This window comes from Trachypithecus francoisi, unplaced genomic scaffold (assembly GCF_009764315.1).
Source record: "Trachypithecus francoisi isolate TF-2019V2 unplaced genomic scaffold, Tfra_2.0 Lachesis_group6, whole genome shotgun sequence".
In the NCBI taxonomy this organism is placed as follows: Eukaryota; Metazoa; Chordata; class Mammalia; order Primates; family Cercopithecidae; genus Trachypithecus; species Trachypithecus francoisi.
This window is the reverse complement of record NW_022681471.1, coordinates 88027090-88048259: the sequence shown is the minus strand read 5'-3', so window position 1 is coordinate 88048259 and position 21170 is coordinate 88027090. Positions and strand designations below refer to the sequence as shown.

The following is a 21170-nucleotide window of genomic DNA, read 5'->3' as shown; positions in this document are numbered from 1 at the left end:
CCTCTAGCACGATTGACAAGAAAAAAGACACAAATACCAATAGCAGGCAAAAAAGGGATATCACTACAAACCTCTCAGGTATTATTAAAAAGATAATAAGGAAATACTATGAATAACTGTACACACATAAATTTGACAACTTAGATGAAAAGGATCAATTCCTTGGAAGCCACAAGCTAACAGACCCACCAAAATTAAATAAGGCACCCAAGTGACCTTATAATTATTAAGGAATGTTTAAAAACTTCGGAAAAAGAAATCTCCGGGTCCAAATGGTTTCACTGATGAATTTTGCCAAATATTTAAAGAATAATAATATTTTACATTATCTTTTTTTTTTTTTTTTGAGAAAGAGTCTTGCTCTGTCACCTAGACTGGAGTGCAGTGGCGCAATCTCGGCTCACTGCAAGCTCTGCCTCCCGGGTTCACGCCGTACTCCTGCCTCAGCGTCCAGAGTAGCTGGGACTACAGGCGCCCGCCACCACGCCCGGCCAATTTTTTGTATTTTTAGTAGAGACGGGGTTTCACTGTGTTAGCCAGGATGGTCTCGATCCGCCCACCTCGGCCTCCCAAAGTGCTGGGATTACAGGCGTGAGCCACCATGCCTGGCCTATATATTATCTTTTCCAGATAGTAGAAGAGGGAATACTTTCCAGTTCATTTTATAAGGCCAGAATTACCCTGATGTCAACCATAGACAAAAGATAGTAGATGCAAAAATCCTCAACAAAATATTAGAAAATGGAATTCAGCAACATATAAAGTAATAATATATCATGACCAGGGAGGTTTATCTCAGGAATGCAAGAATTGATCATATTAACAGTCTAAAGAAGGAAAACCACATAATCACATTAATAAATGCAGAAAAATAAATGAGAAGGGAATTTCCTCAATTTGAGAAAGGCCATCCACAAAAATACATATAACTAATATATTTAATAATAAAAGACTGCATGCTTTTCTCTTGAGATTGGGAACAAGACAAAGCTATCTACTCTTACTATGTCCATTCAACATAAAGTGGCAATCTTAGCCAGTGTAATAATGCAAGAAAAAGAAAAACATACGAATTGGAAAGAAAGAAATAAAATTGTCTCTATTCAGAGAAGACATGATTATAATCCAAAGAATCTCAGATAAGCTACAGAAATACTCTTAGAACCATTAGTGAGGTTGCAAACTCATCAGATACAAAGTCAACCTATAAACGCCAATCACACTTCTATGAACAAGCAATGATCAACTGGAAACAAATCCAAAAATAATAATAAGGCTGGGTGTGGTGGCTCATGCCTGTAATTCCAGCACTTTGGGAGGCTGAGGTGTATGGACTGCTTGAGTACAGGAGTTCGAGGCTGCAGTGAGCTATATCGTGCCACTTCACTCTGCCTGGCCCATAGAGCAAGACCTTATCTCAAAGAATAATAATAATAACATTTACAATAGCTCCAAAAAGTGAAATACTTGGATATAAATCTAACAAAACAAGTACAAGATCTGTATGCTGAAACCTACAAAACACTGATGACAAAAATTGAAGAAGGCCTAAATAACAGGAGAGACATGCCCTGTTCATGGATAAGACTCAGAATAGTAAAGATGTCAATTATCTCCAAAAGCAAAACCCCCAAAAATCAACCAAACAAACAAATGAAAAAATGACCATAGTGGCACGCACCTGCAGTTTCAGCCCAGCTACTTGGGAGACTGAGGCGAGGAGTTGCTTGAGTCTAGGAGGTAGAGGGCAGCAGTTAGCCGTGATTGTGCCCCTGCACTCCGACCTGGACGACAGAGTAGATCCTGTCAAAAAAAAAAAAAAAAAAAAAGCGATTCACAATTCCAGTTAAAACATTGTAGCTGGATTTCTTTTGTAGATATTGTCAAGCTGATTTGAAAATTTATATGGAAGGTCAAAGGAATTAAATAGCCAAGCTACTTTGAAAAAGAGCAAAGTTAGAGAAATCACACTACCTAATTTTAAGACGAATTTACAGTGACAGAAAGCAGATCAGTGGTTTCCTGGGGGCAGCGAACAGGCAGGTGGAGGGGCTGAAGGAAAGGATTACGACGGGACAAGGAAAGTTTTGGGGTAGTAGATAGATTCATTATCTTGTTTGTGGTGTTGGTTTCATGAATATATGTGACAAATTTGTCAAACTGTACACTTTAAATATGTACAGGCCAATTATAACTCAATAAAGCTATTTTTGAAATGTCTTTCCAAAGAGACGTATTACTTTTACATCCAGTAGGTGGCAGCTGGAACCATGGATTTTGACAGTATGTTTGCGTCTTATCCTCCAGCCGTATTTTAGTTTGTAAAATAACATATAGGAAGTGTAATATCTACGTAGGTTAGTTAGCACGGTGGTATATTTTATAAGACTATGATGAAAATAAAAGGGAACATAATAGGTCGTTACCAGATTATTTATTGTTCCTTGAAGCTTTAATATAGTTAAGTATGAAATGCAGAATCAAGAAGAGATATGTACCCACCCACCCTGGCAATTTACAAAGAATCAAGAGGCTGATTGACAGTTGAACGATTCTTTGCTCTTCTATAGTACCTTTTACAGAAAGCCTTAGAAGTGTTATCAAAGCCACCTGTCACTCCTTGTTAAAAACGCTCTGCCTTTTAAAAGTTGTAAATTAAAACTTAACCCTGTTAATGATATCATTGCCTCATTTTTCTTTCTAACTACATTGAAATTTCAGTCCCAGGATTCTCTAGTTGTCTTCAGAGCTCCCTGTGGCAGGAAAGAAGACCTGTCCTCATCCTGCATAGGAGTAGGGAGCAGTTCCTTTGACCCCCAGACCAGTTATCTGTTGAAAAAGAAAAGAGAGAATCTCAGGCGAAAGGTAATTCACAAGTATTCTTCAAAAGCATTTTTATGATTTGTAATAATATACTTAGCCACCTATTATCTTTGTTTTATTTCCTATCATAAAAAGGAATTACCTGACTGGATATTTATGGTCCAACCCAATTATTCATATAGTTTATAATTCAACTAGCAATCTTTTACGACTAACTTAGATTTAAAACTGAATTAGTTCTATCATCTGCTGCCTGCTAAGAAAGGGGTTTCTACATTATGTATTTCTTTTCAGCTCAAAAGCTCTACGATTTTTATCAGTGTTTATTCTACTGCTAAAAGATGTTAAAAATCTGAAAAATCCTTAAGACATCAAAACAATCAACTGATCTTCTAGGCATGTTGTAAATATTGGTTTCCCAAGTTCATTCTACTGATTTGAAGAGTTTCAATAAACAGGAAGTAAAAAAAATTTAATGTACAAAGTAGGCTAAACACATCATCTTGGAATTCGGATAACTTAGTCTCTAGAAAATCGAAATAAAATGTTTTTCAGTCTAGCATGATGAGCTTAACATGCTAAATAGGATTATGCTTTAGAAGTATGCAAAAGTACCAATCACTCAGTTACTTACAGGGGATTTTCCCCAACCCCCAAAATCAAAGAAATGGTCATATCACCTTGAAAATTCCACCAGCTTCAGGCTGCCTCAAAAGGCCCTCGGGGTCCATCCCATCCCGGGCGCAGGTCACATACATTTCAGAGTAATTCTTCCCTCCAAAGCAGCATGAAGTTGTTTTATCAACAGGCAGCTTCACAGTTTGAAGTCTTTTCCCTAGACCACCAAGTATTTTATTAAAGTTTAGTTGCAGCAATTTCCAACCTGTGTATTGTTTATTGTTTCTAGGGAAGATCTAAGAAGACTGTGGGGGTCAGGATTCATCTGTGCATTTAATATTCAATCTGCTTTCCCTGACAATTTATTTTGAGCAAAAAGATGCACTTCTACAGGAAAAGAAATTCTGACTAACTTTCGGGCTATATCTCTGCTTGGCCATGACAAGGATTTTTCATTTTGCTGTGGGCCTACCTGTCACAGGATCTAAACGAATCACTCTTCCTCCGTTGTAACAGGCCACCCAGAGCTTCCCCTCAGCATCAATACACATTCCATCTGGGATTTGTTCTTCTTTTTCGAGCTTGTAACCACTTCTGCGGTTGGCTATGGTTAAAAGGCAAAAACAAAAACAGAACCACAACAAAACAACAGGCCACTAAATACTGAGAATCAAACAGGGAGCTCTCAAGCTGGTTATAAATACTGATCACTTCAGCTTATCCAGTGTCTGGCATGTGAACAAAGGATTTTACCACATGATTGGGATGGATTCATTGTCTTTTGTTTGGGTACAGGCATCTGTTTAAGCATTCAGAGGAGAGAGAAAAAAGAAAGCAGAATTCTTACTAAAAGACCAATAATAGTTCTTTTTGAAGCTGACCTGAACTGGGGCCCTGCATGTCTATGTCAAGTACATGTCAGCTTGTGGTTAGACCTTTGCTGTTTCAGTTACAAAACTCTTGAGATCCACAAGGCAACTTAATGGTACCACGTGAACAGTTCATGCACAAAAACTAGCAAGATATATGAGTTCTTTTTCTGCCTGACTGAGTGCTCCAAAATCAAGACTAAATATTAGAAGAGCCTGTTTCTGGCAGGAGGGGCACGCAGAAACCACCTAGGTGCCCTTAAGAGGGGGTAACCGCGGTATACAAAAAACAAATATCAAAATCCAGAATTTTATGCTACAAAGTCCAGGTCACTACAGTCATCAGATTGAGGTATAATGGAAAAATGTTAAAACCACGTATAATGACAATGGGTACAAACAGTTATAAAAAAGAGGACTACATCCTTCTTTATTTTCCTTCCTTCCTTCCTTCCTTCCTTCCTTCTTTCCCTCTCTCTCTTTCTCTCTTTCTCTCTTTCTCTCTTTCTCTTTCTTTCTTCCTTTCTTTCTTTCTTTCTTTCTTTCTTTCTTTCTTCTTTTTCTTCTCTCTCTCTCTCTCTCTCTCTTCTTTCTTCTTTCTTTCTTTCTTTTCTTGATGGAGTCTCTCTGTTGCCAGGCAGGAGTACAGTGGCACGATCTCGGCTCACTGCAACCCCTGCCTCCCGGTTCAAGCGATTCTCCTGCCTCAGCCTCCGAAGCACTACGTATTTCAAAGCAAAACATCTGCACCAGAATAGTTTGCCTCTGATTAAATCTGCATGCAGAGTTCTGGGGATATTTTTTCGAAGTCATTTTTATTATTAGTGTTGCTCTTTTGTTTCATAAAAGGTTTGGCACCTTTCATGAAACAGTTTCAAGGACTCCCTTCTAGATTCTAAAGAATTCCTTCCCTCCCATTTTCCAACTATGGCTCCTTTCAAGCATATTGATGGAGTTGGACAACGTGCAATTACTTTTTTTTTGCGTTTCCATTTTGAAAGGTTGGTAATTAGCTTCTGAGTACTTGCCTATGGTTAACTAAAGTAGAACAAGTAGAACAAGAAACAACAATAAAAAACCTCAAGGTTTCTGTTCTTTTGCACCAATATTCCATTAAGTATTATCTGCCTTTAGCACCTCCTGGTAGAACAGGATCCCTTTTGCAGTGAGCCTCTTTCTGGTGATGATGGCAAGGAAGAGGATTAAGAATCTATATTTGTATTAATTATTTTTTATTAGCTTCCCCAGATCTATCCACATTATGCCAAACTCTTGCCATATTTAAATATGTTGAGGGCCATGATTTGACTGGCAGCACAGTCAAGTCTGTGCTATCATTACTATATGGAATAGTAGCATCAGAAAGCTCTTCATTTAAGTAAGGACCTCTTCACATGAGGTGAGGGAGAGGCGCCTTACTAGTCACAAACATATGAAAACAATACCAGCAGCACTGAGACAAATAATGAAAAATACATACAGATCTGTCCTGTCTGCAGGTCATAGTCAAAGGCATCCACGGAGTAGGACAGGCTGTCAATGTAATAGAAGATTTTGTGGTCTAGCGACCAATCCAAACCATTGGAGATGTCCACCTGGTCAAAGTACTTTTTCACGTGATGGTCAGGAAAGAGGGAGTACAGGGCTCCCTGGTGCCGCTCAAGAACTGCCGGAGCCGTTTCCTCAGCCATGGTGCCTGTGAAAACCAAACAGCACTAAGCTCTGCCCCACAGCATCTTGCCCCATGCACGACACCATCCTTTCTCACCAGGGATCTTTTCCAGTGATTAAATCAAAGGAAATCATTATACAATTCTAATCTGGGCCCTATATATTTTTTAAAAATGACAATTACCTTGCGTATAATGCAAATTAAAACTGTGCCTAGAGGTTCTGCTTCAAAATAAGAAGGAGTAAACATGCATGAACTTCATTTTCTCCCACTGAGCACAGCTATAAAACCTGGATAAAATACATGGCACAGCCGTCTTAGAACTCTGAAAAGCAAATATTAGCAGGTAGCTCAGGGAAGAACAGCAGACGTAGAAGTACCATGGAATTGATGGTGAGCTCTTCATTTTCTTCTCTGGTATCTGCCAGCCTGAACTCAACGCACCCTGAAATCTGGAAATGTGCACTGTGGTGCAGACAGAGATCCAAGAGAAACCCCCTAGATCTGGTTCAAGGAGCAGAAAAGGAAACTCCTGAAGCTCAGAGAGAGTGGAGAAAATCCCTAGGTTATTTTCCACTCCTTTTTCTCCATTCTCTCATGCACCAGTCCCCAGACAAGTCTGCAGCAGGGGTAGCAACGGCAGAGAGAATGGCCAGCAGCAGGAAACTGTAGGAATGCAAACTCCAAGGGAAGGAGACGTTCATCTCCATTGGGTGAAGCTGCAGCCCCAAAAGGGTGACGCCAAATACTGTTGCTTTTATATTATCTTCTCTGTCCTTGCTGCTTGGCCCCAGAGGCAGCCTAGTCATAGAAATGGGTGGTTTCTGGCTGGTGGAATGAAAAGGAGAGGTCCAGGAAACTGGAAATGACTGAGAGATAGTGAAGGGGCAATTGCTCAGGAACGCAATCCCGTTAAGCTGTTTACGATCTCCTAGGATCACCCCAACTTGGACTTATACATGCATGAATTGGATTTGAATTAGCCTACTGAAGACATTGAGAGCAGAGCTGATAGAACTCCTTCTGGGTCCCAGACTGACCACTGAGTGGCACACGTGTGGGACAGATCCTAATAACATCTAATAAAAAACAGGTTGGAACTTGTGGCCTGAACCTACATGTATACATTGCCTGCTAAGACAACTATAACAACATTCTTCAAAGGATTTCTTCTTCCTCTTCCTCCTCCTCCTCCTCCTCTTCCTCTTCCTCCTCCTCCTTCTCTTCTTCCTCCTCCTCCTCTTCTTCCTTCTTCCTTCTTTCTTCTTTCTTCTTCGATATGTCATCCAGGCTGGAGTGTTGTGGCACGATCATGGCTCACTGCAGTCTCAATCTCCCAGGCTCAGGCAATTGTCCTACTTCAGCCTCCCGAGTGGCTGGGGCTACAGGCACATACCACCACGCCAGGCTAGGTTTGTTTGTTTTGTTTTTGTATTTTGAGTAGAGACGGGGTTTTGCCATGTTGCCCAGGCTGGTCTCAAACTCCTAGACTCACTCTGGTTGCCCAGGCTGGAGTACAGTGATGCGGTGTCAGCTCATGCAGCCTCAACCTCCTCTAGGCTCAGGTGATTCTCCTGCCTCAGCCTCCCGAGTAGCTCAAGCAACTCAAGCAATCCACCTGCCTTGGCCTCCAAAGTGCTGGGGTCACAGGCATGAGCCGCCATGCCAAACCCCCTCCTTCTCTTTCTCCTTCTTCTTCTTTTTTTTTTAGCAGCAGAGTCTTGCTCTGTTGCCCAGGCTGGAGTGCAGTGGCGTGATCACAGCTCATTGCAACCTCAACCTCCTGGACTCAAGCGTTCTTCCCACCTCAGCCTCTGAGCAGCTGGGTCTGTGGGGGTAAGCCACCATGCCTGGCTCATTTGTTTTATTTTTTATTTTTGTAGAGACGGCGTTTCACTGTGTTTCCCAGGCTGGTCTCAAACTCCTGAGCTCAAGTGATCTACCTGCCTCAGCCTCCCAAAGTGCTGGGATTACAGGCTTGAGCCACCGTGCCCGGTCAAAGGATTTCAATAAGACTCAGGGCCTCATAATATTCAAAATGTCTAGAACACAACCCCAGATTACTTGGCAACACAAAGAAACATGGAAATCTCGACTCACATAGGAAAAGAGAATCAACAGATGCCAAAAATGAGATGGCACAGATGCCAAAGAGACAATGCAGATGGGAAGCCTGAAGAGCAAGCAAGACAGGGTCGATCCTCCCTCCTTGGGGAGAAAGATGTTCCCTTGGCAGTTTCCTGCTCTAGGTCAGTTGGGTTTGTTTCATGGCTCTCCCTGCACACTATCTGCCTCACAGAAAAAGAGGCCTGGAACATGCACATGAATCTCCTGCTGCTTGGAAAGCCTCTTCCTTGGTGGACAGAATAATCTAGAGCCTCAGCTTCATTATCTAGTAACAAGCATAGACAGGTCAGATCTTGGGTGTGGTGATATCTTCAGGATGCCATCACCTTGAGGATCCATCTAGACTATAAGATGACCCCACCTTTTTCTGGGCCTGGGGCACCTCAGAGTAACCTATTAGGTATATACTACTGTACCAGTGTTAGGCATCTGCCAGAATACTGTAGTATTATGACATCATTATATATAATATTATAATATATAAATATAATAGATAATATTATATATAGTTGTATTATATATTATACAATATATAATTATATTAATATATTATATAATTGCATATATATTATATAATATATAATTATATTATATGTACTTATATAATTATACTATATTATAATATATAAATTAAAATTATATATTATAATATATAAAGTAAAACTATATATTATTATAAGCATAATATTATAGTATTAGTATTAGTACTATAGAATATTATAGTAATACCTAATAGTTACAACCACAATGACACCTACAATTTTAAGAGGTTTCTTGGCCGGGCGCGGTGGCTCAAACCTGTAATCCCAGCACTTTGGGAGGCCGAGACGGGCGGATCACGAGGTCAGGAGATCGAGACCATCCTGGCTAACACGGTGAAACCCCGTCTCTACTAAAAAAATACAAAAATCTAGCCGGGCGAGGTGGCGGGCGCCTGTAGTCCCAGCTACTCCGGAGGCTGAGGCAGGAGAATGGCGTGAACCCGGGAGGCGGAGCTTGCAGTGAGCAGAGATCCGGCCACTGCACTCCAGCCCGGGCTACAGAGCGAGACTCCGTCTCAAAAAAAAAAAAAAAAAAAAAAAAAAAAAAAAAAAATAAGAGGTTTCTTGATGGCCCAGAGACTCCATGCTAAGAATGCAGGCCTTGGAGGCCATCTTTATTTTTGTCTCACAAAGTGCTTCAGAACTATAAACTTTTAAAAAAAATGTGGAGCTCTTCATGCATTTGCGTGTCATCCTTGTGCAGGGGCCATGCTAATCTTCTCTGTATTATTCCAATTTTAGTAGATATGCTGCTGAAGCGAGCACAGAACTGTCAACTTCTACTCAAAAGAGGGAAAGAAAATCAATTTCACCAGGAGGTGAAATATCCAATCACATATCTTTATCCTGCAGAAATTACTGCAGAAGGGCTTCCAACAGATTCTCATCTTTAATCTTTCAACCTGTCCCTGACCATATCTGTGGTTGTATAAAGCCCAGGAAGATGGGAAGCAGTCTACAGTCAGCTGCTCTGACCTCTCCTGCCTTCCAGGTTGAACATGCACAGGGCCAGGACAGCAGGGCCAACAATATGAGGCGGCAGTGTGGGAAGGTGGGAATAGCAGAGATGGAGAATCAACTTTGGCTAACTTAGAAGGTTATTATGATGAGAAATATATGTGAAATGCATTATCTAATTTAAAACTGTAGATAAAATTCTTTTAAACCTGCATATAAGTCATTCTGCAACCATCATAGTAAACTTTGGTTCAAGAAAGAATCATCAACGAATGTAAAACTTAAGGGAGAAATTTCGATGAGGACCAGGATATTTGTGTGGACTTAGAGTATCTCCCCATGTTGTAGCCAGCCTCCAAGATAGCCCCTAATGATTCCCACCTTTCAGCATCCTCGCCCTTGGATAGTTCCCTCTGTCATTGTCTGTGTGACCAATAGCATATGGCAGAAGTGATGGTATGTCACTTCTAATTGGCTAAAGACCGTGGCTTCCATCTTGGATCTTGGGTGCATGTGTTTTCTCTCTCTCTCCTCTCTCTATCTCTCTGTCTCTCTCTCTCTCCTCTTATCACTAGTTCTAGGGGCAGCCATGTCCTGAGCAGCCCTATGGAGAGACCCACCAGCTAAGGAGCTGAAGCCTCCTGCCAACCCCTATGTGAATGAGCTTAGAAGTGGATCCTTCAGACCTCTTCAGAGAATCCAGCCTTTTCTGAGGCTGCAGCCCCTGCGGAAAGCTTGACTGCAGTCTTATGAGATAGCCTGAACTGGATCCATTCAGCTAAGCTGCACCCAGATTCTTGACCTTCAGAAACCATCTGAGATAATAAATATTTCTTATTTTAAGCCTCTTAGTTTCAGCGTAATTTGTTATCCAGCAATAGATAACTAACAACCCCCACAAATTGCTTATAAATTGCAATTAAAAATAGTTATGCAGTAGATAAATCTGACAGAGCCTTAACCTGGTGATCAAAATCACCAACGAGAGGACACATGGACATCGTGTACCTCCAGATGGGTTACCCTGAGAACAGACCATTATCTATGCAGTATTCCAGTCAGGAATGTATAACATCAACTTGATCACAAGCAAACACCAGACAGATACTAAATAAGGAATGCCCTATTAAAAAAGGGGGAAGTTGGGTAGGGCTAGCTGTATTCTTCAAAATGGCAATGTTATAAAAAACAACAACAAAAAAAGCTATGAAAATGTTCCAGTTCTAAAAAAGATCAAAGAGATATGAAAAGGAAATGCAATCCATGATCCTAGACTGGATCCTGTGCTGGAGGGAAAAAATGTGAGAAAGAACACTTTTTGCACAATTGACAAAACTGGGATTTAAATAGTATATCAGATAAAATGACTCTATCAATGCTAAACTTTTTTAAGTTGATCACTCTAACTGTGGTCATGTAAGAATATGTCATCGTTCTTGGGAAATTCACACTGCAGCATTTTAGGGGTAAAGGCACATAGGATATACATGCAACCTACTCTCACATGATTCTGGAGATAGGCCGGGCGCAGTAGCTCACAACTGTAATCCCAGCACTTGGGAGGATGAGGTGCGAGGATCACTTGAGCTCAGGAGTTCAAGACCAGCCTGGGCAACATAGTGAGATCTCATCTCTATTTTTTTTAATAAAGGATTCCAGAGATAAATATGTTTAGATATATACAGACAGCGAATGATAAAGCAAATGGAACAAAACGTTAGCAATAGGTGAACCTGAGTAAAAGGTATACAATACAAGTGTTGTTTGTACTATTCTTTTTTTTTTTTTTTTGAGATGGAGCCTCTCTCTATTGCCCAGGCCGGAGTGCAGTGGCGTGACCTTGGCTCACTGCAAGCTCTGCCTCCCAGGTGCACACCATTCTCCTGCCTCAGCCTCCCCAGTAGCTGGGACTACAGGTGCCCACCACCACACCTGGCTATTTTTTTTATTTTTAGTAGAGACAGGGTTTCACCTTGTTAGCCAGGATGGTCTGAATCTCCTGACCTCATGATCTGCCCGCCTCGGCCTTCCCAAAGTGCTGGGATTACAGGCGTGAGCCACCACGCCCGGCCTGTACTATTCTTATTTTTTTTCTGTAAATTTGAAAATATTTCTGATTTAAAATCAACAACAAAACCCCTGTATTTAAAACTCACTTAAACCACCAAAATACCATACAGATTTTGGTCTCTGCTAGAGACGGAAATGCAAATGAAGATTTTATCATAGGATTTTATGTGTGTGTGTGCTACAAGTTACTCAGGCAATAATAAAGAACCCAAGATTCATTACAAATAACACTTCTGAGGTAGTGAGAACTTTCTTTCTTTCTTCCTTTCTTCCTTCCTTCCTTCCTTCTTTTTTCTTTCTTTCTTCCTTTCTTCCTTCCTTCCTTCCTTCTTTTTCTTTCTTTCTTTCTTTCTTTCTTTCTTCTTTCTTTCTTTCTTTCTTTCTTCTTCTTTCTTCTTTCTTCTCCTTCCTTTCCCTTCCTTCCTTCCTTCCTTTCTTTTCTTTCTTCTTCCTTCCTTCCTTCCTTCCTCCTTCCTTCCTTCCTTCCTTCTTCTTCTTTCTTTCTTTTTTTCTTTCTTTCTTTCTCTCTCTCTCTCTCTCTCTTTCTTTCTTTCTTTCTTTCTTTCTTTCTTTCCTTTCGAGACTCTATCAGCCAGATTGGAGTACAGTGGCACGATCTTGGCTCACTGCAGCCTCAAACTACTGGGCTCAGATGATCCTTCCAACTCAGCCTCCTGAGTAGCTGGGACCACAGGTGCACGCCACCACACCCAGCTAATTTTTTGTAATTTTGGTAGAGACGGGATTTCACCATGTTGCTCAGGCTGGTCTCGAACTCCTGGGCTCATGCGATCCACTCGCCTTGGCTCCCAAAGTGCTGGGATTACAGGCGTGAGCCACCACCCTAGCCAGTAGTGAAAACTTTGTATGTCAAAGTATTTCCTCCAAGGCTCAGTAAGTAGGTGTTAAGAGAAATTTTACCAGCAAAGTACCTCCCGGCGGGATCCACCTTCCCGTCATTGAAGCGATTGTTTTTCTTGTCGTTATCCACTGTGGCCAAGACAACTGCTGATTGTTCTTCCCAGTTCAAAGCACAGAACTTTGTTCCAATGGTGGCAACATAACCTCCCGACTGGCGAAGGGCCACAGAGCTGACTGGGGCATCTGTAGAGGCAAAGCAACAGTTAAAAAGCAGTACCAGTTTAGTGGCTGAGGCCACTGAGGTCACTGTGCTACCTGGCATCTCTTAGAGTGGGAGCCCAGCTCTCGTGACAATGGGAGTGCTCTCTTCCTTCTATTGAGTAGGGAAGGCTATGTAACCTAGTACATTTGTTGAGTATGAATTATGTGTGCTGATCTGGGCAGCAATAGATAGAAATGTGAATAAAACCTAATTCCTCTGGAAGCTCCCAGTCTAGTGGAAGCAGAGAAGTGAAAGCACAGTGGCCATGATATGGAGCAGGTGCCACATCCAGTTCAGAGGAGGAGTTTCTAATCTAGGGGCACCGGGACAGTCATCACAGAGCAAGTGATACCCCATTTTGCCAAAAAATGTTCCAGAACATTCAGAGACACAAACTGAGTTTAGTTATAGCAACTAGGTTTTGTGACATCTCTCTCCCTCTCCAATCCAGGATTTGCCTTTTTTTTTTTTTTTTTTTACAGAGTTTTGTTCTTGTTGCCCAGGCTGGAGTGCAGTGGTGCAATCTCAGCTCACTGCAACCTCTGCCTCCTGGGTTCAAGCAATTCTCCTGCCTCAGCCTCCTGAGTAGCTGGGATTACAGGCATGTGCCACCACGCCTGGCTAATTTTTATTTGTATTTTTAGTAGCGATGGGGTTTCACCATGTTGGCCAGGCTGATTTCGAACTCCTGACCTCAGGTTATCCACCCGCCTTGGCCTCCCAAAGTATTGGGATATTAGGCATGAGCCACCGCGCCTGACCCAGGATTTGTCTTTTCTAAGGGGCCCTATTTTATATGTATTAAATGCAAATTGTTTCTCAGATCCTTTTTTGAAGTAACCACGGTAAAAATTAATAAACAGATAGAATGTAGATGTAGAGATAGTATAATCACATCTCTTCATTATATTACTATATTTTATGTTTTTAAATTTTAGGTTTTCTTTGTTTAATATTTTTCCATGTATAAGAAAACTTTTTTTTTGTTTTGTTTTTTTTGAGATGGAGTCTTGCTCTGTTGCCCAGGCTGGAGTGCAGTGTCATGATCTTGACTCACTGCAACCTCTGCCTCCTGGGTTCAAGGGATTCTCCTGCCTCAGCCTTCCAAGTAGCTGGGATTACAGACTGTGCTACCACGCCTGGCTAATGTTTGCATTTTTAGTAGGGACAGGGTTTCACCATGATGGTCAGGCTGGTCTTGAACTCCTGGCCTCAAGCGATCCACCCACCTCAGCCTCCCAAAAGTGTTGAGATTACAGGCATGAGCTACTGCACTGGGCCAAGAAATTTTTTTTTTTTTTTTAAGTGGAGAGATTGATTGCTGTGGTGAAATAAATTTATAAGAATTGATTTTGAAAACATTTCCTAAGCACCTATTCAGTGTAAGATAATGGGAGCTTCAGGAGTCACCCTTAGCTCAAAGCCCTGCTCACACTTTGATTGGAGTCATCAAGGGTCCCAGGGAATGTGTAGGACAACTCTCATCGGGGATCCCAGCCTACAGCCTGAGACTTCTCTTGGTTGCTCTCTAAGCTACTGCTGACACCACAGCTTTTTCCATGGGTTGGGGGTGGGGCGGGGGGGCGCTTTTCAGATCACAGATTGGCATGTGTGTCTGCTGCAAAAGAGACTAGAAAAGGCAAGGGGACCCCATCCCCATTCTACCCTCAGAGTTCACAGTCATTTTACCACAGTCATACTTCTGGGTGAATTAAAAAGTTGTTCCTGGGGCCGGGCGCGGTGGCTCACGCCTGTAATCCCAGCACTTTGGGAGGCCGAGGCGGGCGGATCACGAGGTCAGGAGATCGAGACCATCCTGGCTAACACAGTGAAACACCGTCTCTACTAAAAATATGAAAAATTAGCTGGGCGTGGTGGCGGGCGCCTGTAGTCCCAGCTACTCGGGAGGCTGAGGCAGTAGAATGGCGTGAACCCAGGAGGCGGAGCTTGCAGTGAGCTGAGATCGCTCCACTGCACTCCAGCCTGGGCGACAGAGCCAGACTCCGTCTCAAAAAAAAAAAAAAAAATGTTGTTCCCTTTCATTTAAAAATAAAGAAGTTTAAAGCGGGCCGTGGTGGCTCATGCCTGTAATCTCCGCACGTTGGGAGGTCAAGGCAGGATAATTGCTTGAGCCCAGGAGTTCAAGACCAGCCTGGGCAATATAGGGAGACCCTGTCTCTACAAAAAATAAAAATAAAATTAAGGCCGGGCGCGGTGGCTCAAGCCTGTAATCCCAGCACTTTGGGAGGCCGAGACGGGCGGATCACGAGGTCAGGAGATCGAGACCATCCTGGCTAACACGGTGAAACCCCGTCTCTACTAAAAATACAAAAACTAGCCGGGCGAGGTGGCGGGCGCCTGTAGTCCCAGCTACTCGGGAGGCTGAGGCAGGAGAATGGTGTAAAACCCGGGAGGCGGAGCTTGCAGTGAGCTGAGATCCGGCCACTGCACTCCAGTCCGGGCGACAGAGCGAGACTCCGCCTCCAAAAAAAAAAAAAAAAAAAAAAAAAAAAAAAAAAAAAAAAAAAAAAAAAAAAATTAGCTAGGTGTGGTGGCACACGCCTGTGGTTCCAGCTACTCAGGAGGCTAAGGTGGGAGGATTGCTTGAGCCTGGGAGATGAGGCTGTAGTGAGCCATGTTTGCATTATTGCACTCCAGCCTGTATGGCAGAGCCAGACCTTGTCTAAAAAAATGAAAAAAGTTGAGGTCCCAGTTCCGGGTTGAGAAAGAATGTCCCAAGATTATAGGAATTCCTGATATTTTTTCCCATGGGTTCAGTGAAAACAAGAAACTTTTTTCTTTATCGGTAATTACATCAAGCCCATTCCCTTGGGCCATAGAAAGTGATAAATTCCTTCTTTAGAATTCACAGGGCCATAAACGCATCACACTCAAATGCACATGAGATTCCATCATGAATCCTATTTTGTGCAGTGAGCAAAGATGGTCCTGGTTGACTCTTTATACATCCAAAAGCTAGTTTTCACTTTCAAAGAAGGGAGGCACCTGTTTTTGTTCTGTTTTGTTTTGTTTTGAAAATTAAGGTCTTGGCCTGACCCAAGGCAGATAACTAGGTCTTTAACTTTCCATGGTTATCTGAAGGTATTAAGGAAAGACAGGAACTAGGGTAACCCAGCATCCAAACAAAACTGGGAATGGGCTGGGCGTGGTGGCTCATGTCTGTAATCCCAGTGCTTTGGGAGGTTGAGGTGGGTGGATCTCTTGAGCCCAGGAGTTTGAGACCAGCCTGGGCAACATGGTGAAACACCATCTCTACAAAAAATACAAACTAGCTGGACGTAGTGGCATACGTCTGTAGTCACAGCTACTAGGGAGGCTGAGGCAGGAGGATCCCTTGAGCCCCAGGAGATCAAGGCTGCAGTGAGCTGTGATCATACCATGGCACTCCAGCCAGGACAACATGGTGAGACCCTGTCTCAAAACAAACAAACAAAAAAACAAACAACCCCCCCCCCCAAAAAAAACTAGGAATGTTGCCCCTCATTCAAAGAAGAAGAGGAAAGTATTGACCATCCATAATTAAACCCTGGGTCAGAGTGGAAGGATATGGAGTGGGGACAGACAACATGACAAGTGTATTCAGTGTGCTTTGACAAGAAGGGTGCCGTGGTGACCACCCTTCCCCTGGGAAAAGGTAGCTGGCTGATCTGAGCCCAGCCTTCATCCTTACCCATGGTCACTCGCTGTACTTGCTTGGTGAGTGAATCCCACCGGCAAAGCTTTTTTGCAGGAATGTCTACGAAGAGCAAAGAGTTGGATACTTCCTCCCATACTGGAGACTCACCGCACCGGCAGTTCTCCGGCAAAACACACTCAATCTTAATGGAAGACATGGTCGCGGAGGAGATCTATTGAAGGTAACAGAGGTGAGTGAAAGGTCATCGCACAGAACAAATATAGTAAAACACCTGGCTAAGAACTGGCAAGGCTGGATACACTTCCCCAGGTCAGAGCAGGATATGCAATGTGACAGGGAGAGACACATGTAGGCAAAAGAAAAGAGCTGATAACAGAGACCATGAAACATCTTCAACCAACTTACCAGTGACGTGTTTCTCAAATGATCTTTCAAAAAGAAAACAAAAAAGCAACACCCTGACCTCCACTCCTTGGTGTCTGTGATCCTCAGAAAACTGGTTGTTGAAATAGTGCAAGGTCGCCCTTTAAGTCAATACCCTGGGCCCCAGGGCAGGTCAGGGAGCCGGCAGTTTGCTCATTGGCGGCCCTTCTGGGTGCCTGCAGGGCACTTTCTGCTCCCCCCCTTCTGTTGATGCTGTTGAGCCCCTTCTTTGAGGGTGCAGAGGCCAGGGACCTCCACACCTGTATTTTTCTGAGCTGCTTTACTGATTTATTTTTCTCCTCTGTGTGGTTGATTTTTATGAACTGCATTTTTAGGACTATGTTCACCCCAATGAGAACTCGCTGAATTCGAACTAACACGCATTTTCCAACGCAGACCATGGAAGGAGCAGAGAAAAGGACAGCATTGAACCACCCTGGCAGGAACTGACAGCCCTTCGGTGATTTCTTGCTTCCCAGGAAGACACCGTGCCAGTTTGGCAAGGAGTGTTGGACTCCACAGGAGAGGAACATTCTATGCTGGGACTTTAGGCCAGAGACCATGACCAGCGAACTGTGAGAAGACAGAAAAATTATCTGAAAAGGAGAAAAAATCAGATAAGAATCCCATGTGGGAGAGGAAAGACAGGCAACTTTCAAGAGCAATCTTTTCTTTCTGTACCTCTGCCCTGAGTAGGCGGTTTCCAGGAATGATCCACACTGCCTGCATTTGTCAGGCACAGGGGCTCAGGCCTGTAATCCTAGCTCTTTAGGAGGCTGAGGCAGGAAGATTGCTTGGACCCAGGAGTCTGGGACTGGTGTGGGCAACATAGTGAGACCCTGACTTTACAAAACAACAAAAAATTAGCGGGTGTAAGGGCACATGCCTGTGGTCCTAGCTACTCGGGAGGCTGAGGTGGGAGGATCATTTGAGTCCGGGTGATGGAGGCTGCAGTGAGCTGTGATCATGCCATTGCACTCCAGCCTGGGCAACAGAGCAAGAACCTGTCTCTAAATAAATAAATAAAAATTGCCTGCATCTTCATCCTTCTCCCAGGGTAGCTATCTGCTTTGAAGTAAGTGATCCTACACGTGGGTGGGCAAATGAATAGAGGGGGGAAAAAGAAAAATAATGTTTGATCTAATATTTCCTCCAATAAACTATATTTTAAAAAAGAAACACACGCCAGGCGTGGTGGCTCACGTCTGTAATCCCAGCACTTTGGGAGGCTGAGCCAGGTGGATCACGAGGTCAGGAGTTCAAGACCAGCCTGACCAACATGGTGAAACCGCATCTCTATTAAAAATACAAAAAAATTAGCCAGGCACGGTGGCAGGTGCCTGTAATCCCAGCTACTCACAAGACTGAGGCAGGGGAATCGTTTGAACCCGGGAGGCAGAGGTTGCAGTGAGCCGAGATTGTGCCACTGGATTCTAGCCTGAGCAACAGAGTAAGACTCCTTCTCAAAAACAAACAAACAAACAAACAAAAAACAAAAAAAAAGAAAAAACAAAAAACCAAAACCAAAACAAACAAAAAAACCACAGCCCAAACCAGTCCCAAATACAAAGTGTCCGCATCTGCAGCAGCATTTGGAATGTTTTTTGGCTATTAAAAATGGGCTCAGGCCGGTGCAGGTGGCTCATGCCTGTAATTCCAGCACTTTGGGAGGCTGAGGTGGGAGGATCATTGAGGTCAGGAGTTTGAGACCAGCCCAGGCAACATGGTGAAAGCCCCTCTCTACAAAAAATACAAAAAATTAGCCCAGCTTAGTGGTTCAAGCCTGTGGTCCTAGCTACTAGGGAGGCTGAGGCTGGAGAATCGCTTGAACCTGGGAGGAGGAAGTTGCAGTGAGCGGAGATTGGGCCATGGCACTCCAGCCTGGGCGACAGACTGAGACCTCGTCTTGAAAAAAAAAGGTGAGGGCGGGCTGTGTTCAGACTCCAAAGGCCTTCATCCTGTCAGTCTTAGATAAGGCTCAAGACCAGAGGCACGAGTTTTGCAATAGCGACTTTTAACCCCATGCTCCCTCATAGAAGCCGGTGGGGAGGGGACAGGGGAGCCAAATGTTCCATTTAGGTCCGGCCCGTGGCCACAAAAGGGGTGGCTGGGCAGCAGGGAGCGGGGACTGGGGCGTCAGGTGCCTGAGCTGCCCCCGGGGTACCTGTGCGGGTGAGAGGCCTCCACAACAGTCTGGTAGAGCCGCTGGGGCCTCGGGCGACGGTGACGGCGACAGTGACAGAGAGGCCCTGGGAATCTGAAGGTTGAGCCTGCCTCGTCCCTGGCGCAGGCTTTGCAGAGGGCGCACCAGCCAGCCCGGTTGAAAGGGCCCGGGTTCCCGGGTGGGCACAGGGCAGTCAGTCTCCTTCTGGCTGCCCCCGATCGGGAGATTGGGACGGGACGAGCGGGTCTGGCTCTGTTGTCGCCGGGGCCTTTCCTTTCCAGGGAGGGGGCGGGGAGGCCGTCCTGGCTCGGCACTCGCCAGGCTGGAGACTTCTCAGGCAGCTCGAAGGTCAGGCAGCCGGCCGAGTAGAGGGGAAACGCCTCCTGGGACCCGGCGGCTTGGTAGGTGGATGGCACGGGCCTGGGACCCCGCCCCGTCCCCGTCCCTGTTCCCCGCGGCTGGAAGAATCCTGCAAAGCCGTCCCTGGCAGGCACGGGGATGGTGGGTACAGGCTTACGGCCCAGTGAACCTGAGCTTTGGAGTTTGGACCAATAGCTAGTTTACCTCTTACTTCAACCAAAAAAAGTTGTTAAATGCCGAACAGAGAGAGACTGGGAGGGTTAAACCCAAACAGGTAAAAAAGGAAAGAACAAAGCTCCTCTCATCCTAGTGGAGAAGACCTGGTGGCTGAAGGCCAACTCTTGCAAAAACTTTTTGGTGGGGGAAGAGGAAAGGCTCGATTTCATTTTCAAAGCATAAGGAAAACACATTCCTCAACAGCACTCACCTCCACAACCCCATTCTCAGCCTAAATGTATTCCTGGTCCTGCCATCTGATGGTACAGGCTTTCTCTAAATAACCCACATTAAAAAAAAAAAAAAAAAAAAGCCAGGGCCAGCACAGTGGTTCAGGCCTGTAATCCCAGCACTTGGGGAGGTCGAGGCAGGTGGATCACTTGAGGTCCCAGCCTGGCCAACATGGTGAAACCCCATTTCTACTAGCTGGGCATGGTGGTGCATGCCTGTAGTCCCAGCTACTCAGGAGGCTGAGGCAGGAGAATTGCTTGAACCCAGGAGGCGGAGGTTGTGGTGAGCCAAGAACATGCCACTGCACTCCAGTCTGGGCGAGAAAGTGAGACACTGTCTCAAAAAATAGTAATAAATAAAGTAAAAAAATAAAGTGTCATAGCACCCTGCAATGGACCCTGAGCACACAAGCCCCTTTGAACTTGTGGAGAGTCCCTTCTTGATCTCTGTCATGTTCTAGCCATGTTCTCTGCTTCTCGACTTTGAACTTGCTATTCCCTCTGCCTAGAACACTTTTCTCTGACCACTAATCCAATGCTCCCTTCTTCCCTGGACTAACTTCTACCTAAGAGTCAGTTGAATGTCCCCTGCATCAGGAAGACTTGGCTGACCCTCCTGGCTCTCTGACCTATTGCTCTTCCAGAAGTGCCTTGTTATGTTTTATTACATTACTCATCACACTGAGATCCATTGGTTTATCTGTCTCTCCTGCTTTATCAGGATCTCTCTGAGGGTACATCGGGATCTTTTATTACAATATAAGTGCTCTTTATTCGCAGACCACCTGCAGTCAAACAAATCTGGGTTTATTGACTCTTTACAGTGAGGAGGGAGAACACACTCCATGGGGTACCCTGGGACATCTCAGTAACAGGCTGTTAGAAAGAACCTACTATAGGCCAGGCACGGAGATTCACACTTGTAATTCCAGCACTTTCGGGAGGCAGAGGAGGGCGGATCACTTGAGGTCTGGAGCTCGAGACCAGCCTGGCCAACATAGGGGACACTGTCTCTACAAAAAATACAAAAATTAGTGCGTGTGGTGGCGCATGCCTGTAATCCCAGCTACTTGGGGGGCTGGGGCAGGAGAACCACTTGAATCTGGTGGGCGGAGGTTGCAGTGAGCAGAGATCATGCTACTGCACTCCAGCTGGGGTGACAGAGCGAGATTCTGTCTAAAAAAAAAAAGAACTTACTATAGAATTTGGCCTTGTATTAGGTGATGTGATTTTGGGGCGAGTCCAAGGATTGAATGCTGTCAGGGGTAGGGGGACTCCATGACTGGGTATTTTAATTTTCATCTAGAAGACAAGGAGA

General features: G+C 44.2%; 1 protein-coding gene and 1 non-coding gene across 3 annotated transcripts; both read right to left on the bottom strand.

The window, feature by feature from the left end:
• Positions 1-2417: 2417 nt before the first annotated feature.
• RGN (regucalcin) lies at positions 2418-19503 on the bottom strand. 2 transcript variants are annotated; one of them, XM_033201572.1, is made up of 7 exons: positions 19047-19500; positions 16493-16670; positions 12600-12782; positions 5791-6006; positions 3914-4045; positions 3504-3658; positions 2418-2829 (listed from the first exon to the last, which is right to left on the bottom strand). In XM_033201572.1, the coding sequence occupies exons 2-7, from the start codon at positions 16653-16655 to the stop codon at positions 2779-2781; spliced, it is 900 nt and encodes a 299-aa protein (XP_033057463.1). In that variant the 5' UTR covers positions 16656-16670; positions 19047-19500; the 3' UTR covers positions 2418-2778. The 2 variants fall into 2 exon arrangements, with proteins under 2 accessions (XP_033057463.1, XP_033057464.1); XM_033201573.1 differs by lacking the exon at positions 5791-6006 and having other exon boundaries at positions 19047-19503.
• LOC117078580 lies at positions 9310-9416 on the bottom strand. The gene has a single exon (XR_004435030.1). It is a non-coding gene; the product is annotated as a U6 spliceosomal RNA (small nuclear RNA).
• Positions 19504-21170: the final 1667 nt, after the last annotated feature.